A 3,248-nucleotide genomic window follows, 5' to 3' on the forward strand; every position below is an offset into this window, starting at 1 on the left:
CTCCCACCCCACCCTCACACTCTACAACGACACCCACCTCATCTGATCACTGAGCGGCGAACTTTTTATTCGATCGAGTTGCAGGGAAAAGGAGCACTCGAGTCATCTCGTTGGCGGCACTCTACTCGGAAGTTCATAGCGACAACTTAACTTTCCGCAGCATCGGCTTCAGAGCCGAGAGTCCGCTGCCCTCTCATCAGCTGTTTGTTGTTTGAGTGTGTGAGTCCACTCCGCTCCTATCTGGTGGCTCGGGGTGGGACGGAGCGTGGCGGGCCGGGCGGCTCAGGCAGGTCAGCCCACTAATGGTAAGTTAATTGCGGAGGACGACGGGGGAGGAAAAGAGACGATGCGGATGGAGCCACCGAGGAGGGCAATGAAGTGGAGTGGAAGGGGCCGAGGCCGAGGTTCATGACGGTGGAGTGGAGTACAGCGGGAGCCACAAAACACCGGCGCCCTGCCCAACGTGCTTAGCCCAGACAAAGTCAGGATAGCGACTGCACACGGACTGTACTCGTAGAAAAGACCACCGGTCCCTTGAGACATTTGCGATATCCTGAAAAATGTATTTCAGGCAATTTAAAAATACTCTTCGTCCGGCGGGTACTTGCTTCGCTGTTATGAAGTCAACTTGTATTTTGCCGTTAACTTCAGTCAGAGCCCGGTGCCGTAAACCCTAATCAAAGCGTACACTTGATCTGGGGCGTCTATAGACTGTCGTGCTACCCCAATACGTTTCCGCCCTGAAGGGAGCGTAAACGAATTGTCCGTGTTCGGATAAGTTAGAATATATTTTGGGATGATTTTGTTATGTTAGCTCATCTCTGGCTACCAATGAATAGATTGGTTTTTTGAAATTTAGAGTCTAGCTCCAACCTGCCTAGTTGAGAATCAATTATGGCAAATTTGCATCTTTGACTGACCTGGCGTCCTCGGCCCGGGTGAAGAGGACGACGGCGCGTGCGTTGCCCTTGCTCAGCTTCCGAATCACGTCGTCGAAGGCGGCCTGGTCCGCATTGCCGTGCACCTTGATGTGCGCCGCGATGCACACGCCGCGCTCCGAGGCCTCGCGCTCGAACACCTCTATGCCGTTCTCGCCGTAGGTGCCCTCCGAGTGAACCGTGGACACGTACGTCCAGTTGAGCGACTTGACCACGTCCACCATAGCGATGGCCTGGTAGTTGTCTGGCGGCACGGTGCGCGCGAAGAACTCAAAGCGCGCCTTGTCGCTCAGGTCCTTGGCCGTGGACGCTGGAGACACCTGGAGGGCACCCGGAACACATTGTTATTAGCTGATGGTTTAAAGATTACTACGAAGTTTTAATTAGTTGAACAACTATAACTAGAAAAGATTTCCGTGCCGTTAATAAAATGTTAAGATGGCAACTTCATTCCATTCTCTGTAAAACAATGTTTTTTCCCTAACGGAATATAGTAAAACGTCTTGGTATGCCTATGCTTACGATTCAGTTTACAAATGACGATTACGTTCAGGATGCTGCTGTCATGTTAGTTGACCCTACCTGTGGCACCCGGAACAGCCTGAGCAGCGTGGCGACCTGGATGGACACGGAGGAGTACGAGCCGCCCACCACTCCGATAATCCTCCCGGGGATGCCCCTCTTGAGGCGGGGCGGCTCCTGGTCGCGGCACTCCAGCGCGGTCAGGTCGATGGTGTTGGGAGACGAGCGAACAAAGTTGAGCGACTGGTTGAGAGCGTAGGTGTCCCTCGAGCACGTGTCCAGAATGTTGACGCCGAGCTCGATGCCCGGCAGGAGCTCCGAGTCGTGGTTGATCTGGTCCACGGCGTACATCATGGCCTCGAGCCGCTGCACCCCGCGATTGTACACTTTCTTGCCGCACGCCGCGGGGTCGCCCTTCTCGTGCACGGGGAAGAGCCCGCCCAGGGTCAGGTCGCCACGCGTCTCTACCGCGTTCCGGTTGCGGCCCAGGGCCGCCCCCGGGCTCCAGGTCACCGCCAGACACATGACCGCCAGACAACCCGCCGCCACGTCGCCCCGCGCGCCCATCGCCCGCCGCCCGGGCAGGCAGGCGGACGTCCTCAGCACGGCAGCGCGACCCCCGAGGCCATCACGTACGTCCCCCAGCAGCTTGTTCTACAGCTTGTCTGCCGGGTCCGCGGCCTCCCCGACGAGGCCCGCCGCACCGCCGGCGGCGTCCTGGCGACAGCCACGGCAGCGGCGGCTCCGGCAGCACGCGCAGTGCACCATCGTCCTGGAACACAGGGTCGGGTGTTACAGCCACTCACCTCCCCTGGGAGCCTCGCCAGATTCCAGGGCTGGCCGAGCCCGCTAGAAGAGGATTCCACAGGCCCCAGCAGGCTTTCTGACCAAGCGACCGCGCCACGCCGAACGGCTCTCCCAGTTGACCAGACAGCTTACCTGCTCGAGTCTCCTGCAACAAAAGATAGGAGCGTTCAAGTTGAAGTTCGCCGCATTACGTGCAGCAGACAGTTTTCAGACCGAGAGGAGAGGGGCAGCAGCTGTTTGGGATGTTGATACAAGGACGTCAGTGAGGTCTGCGGTGCAGCGGATACGAAGGGAAGTCCTCTTCAGGGACTTATTGCGAGAGGCAATTTCTCCGGCAGGGTTAAAATAGGCACCCTTTTGACCAGTTTTTACAACGGGTACCCGGTCTTTCTTTTTCCTCTTTTTGGCCACGTACGGACAAGCGTGGGGGAGCGCCCCCTGGCTCAAACGGCATCCCCGAGCGAACCCAACACGATCTGTTTGAACAGTCGAGAGTTGTGTGCTTGAACGTGTCTGTGTGCGCGTGTCGGTGGGTGAGTGAGGGGTGAGGGGGATAGGAGAGAGAAAGTATGTGAATGTGAGAGCGCCAGATGGAGAGAGTGCAAGATTGAGAGAGAGAGAGAGAGAGAGAGAGAGAGAGAGAGTACGAGAATAGGAAAGAGACCGTACTACTGGCTCTGGATCTGGCAACGCGCCTCTACACTGTTGATAAACATGTTATCGTGCTCACATCAATTATTCAATGCGCTCCATTATACGCCAATTTTGCAATCATTCATTGTTTTAAAGATTTTTTTACTTTCACTTTTTAGCAGATGATACCTTTAAAACCTTTTGACTCTGCGGACCAGTCCGGTTATTCGGGCACTATCAGCGCACTAGTTCAAACCGGCCAAGTGCGGCAAATAGGTCGGTTTTAGGTCAATCTGGCTTTTTTCGCGGACTAGTTCGCTCGCTTTGCTGACTGTCCAGCCGGACTCT

General features: G+C 56.0%; 1 protein-coding gene across 1 annotated transcript in view; it reads right to left on the bottom strand.

Moving 5' to 3' along the window:
* LOC113207092 (metabotropic glutamate receptor) overlaps window positions 1-3,248 on the bottom strand; it is a 90,818-nt gene that overhangs the window by 24,235 nt on the left and 63,335 nt on the right. The window contains exons 2-4 of the mRNA XM_052264520.1: window positions 2,400-2,412; window positions 1,521-2,232; window positions 921-1,258 (exon numbers count right to left, since the gene is read on the bottom strand). Of these exons, the coding sequence (XP_052120480.1) occupies window positions 921-1,258; window positions 1,521-2,027 (845 nt within the window). The 5' untranslated portion in view covers window positions 2,028-2,232; window positions 2,400-2,412. The remainder of the gene's footprint in view (window positions 1-920; window positions 1,259-1,520; window positions 2,233-2,399; window positions 2,413-3,248) is intronic.

The sequence above is a fragment of the Frankliniella occidentalis genome, unplaced genomic scaffold (genome assembly GCF_000697945.3).
Source record: "Frankliniella occidentalis isolate FOCC.00 unplaced genomic scaffold, Focc_3.1 Scaffold19, whole genome shotgun sequence".
Classification (NCBI taxonomy): Eukaryota; Metazoa; Arthropoda; class Insecta; order Thysanoptera; family Thripidae; genus Frankliniella; species Frankliniella occidentalis.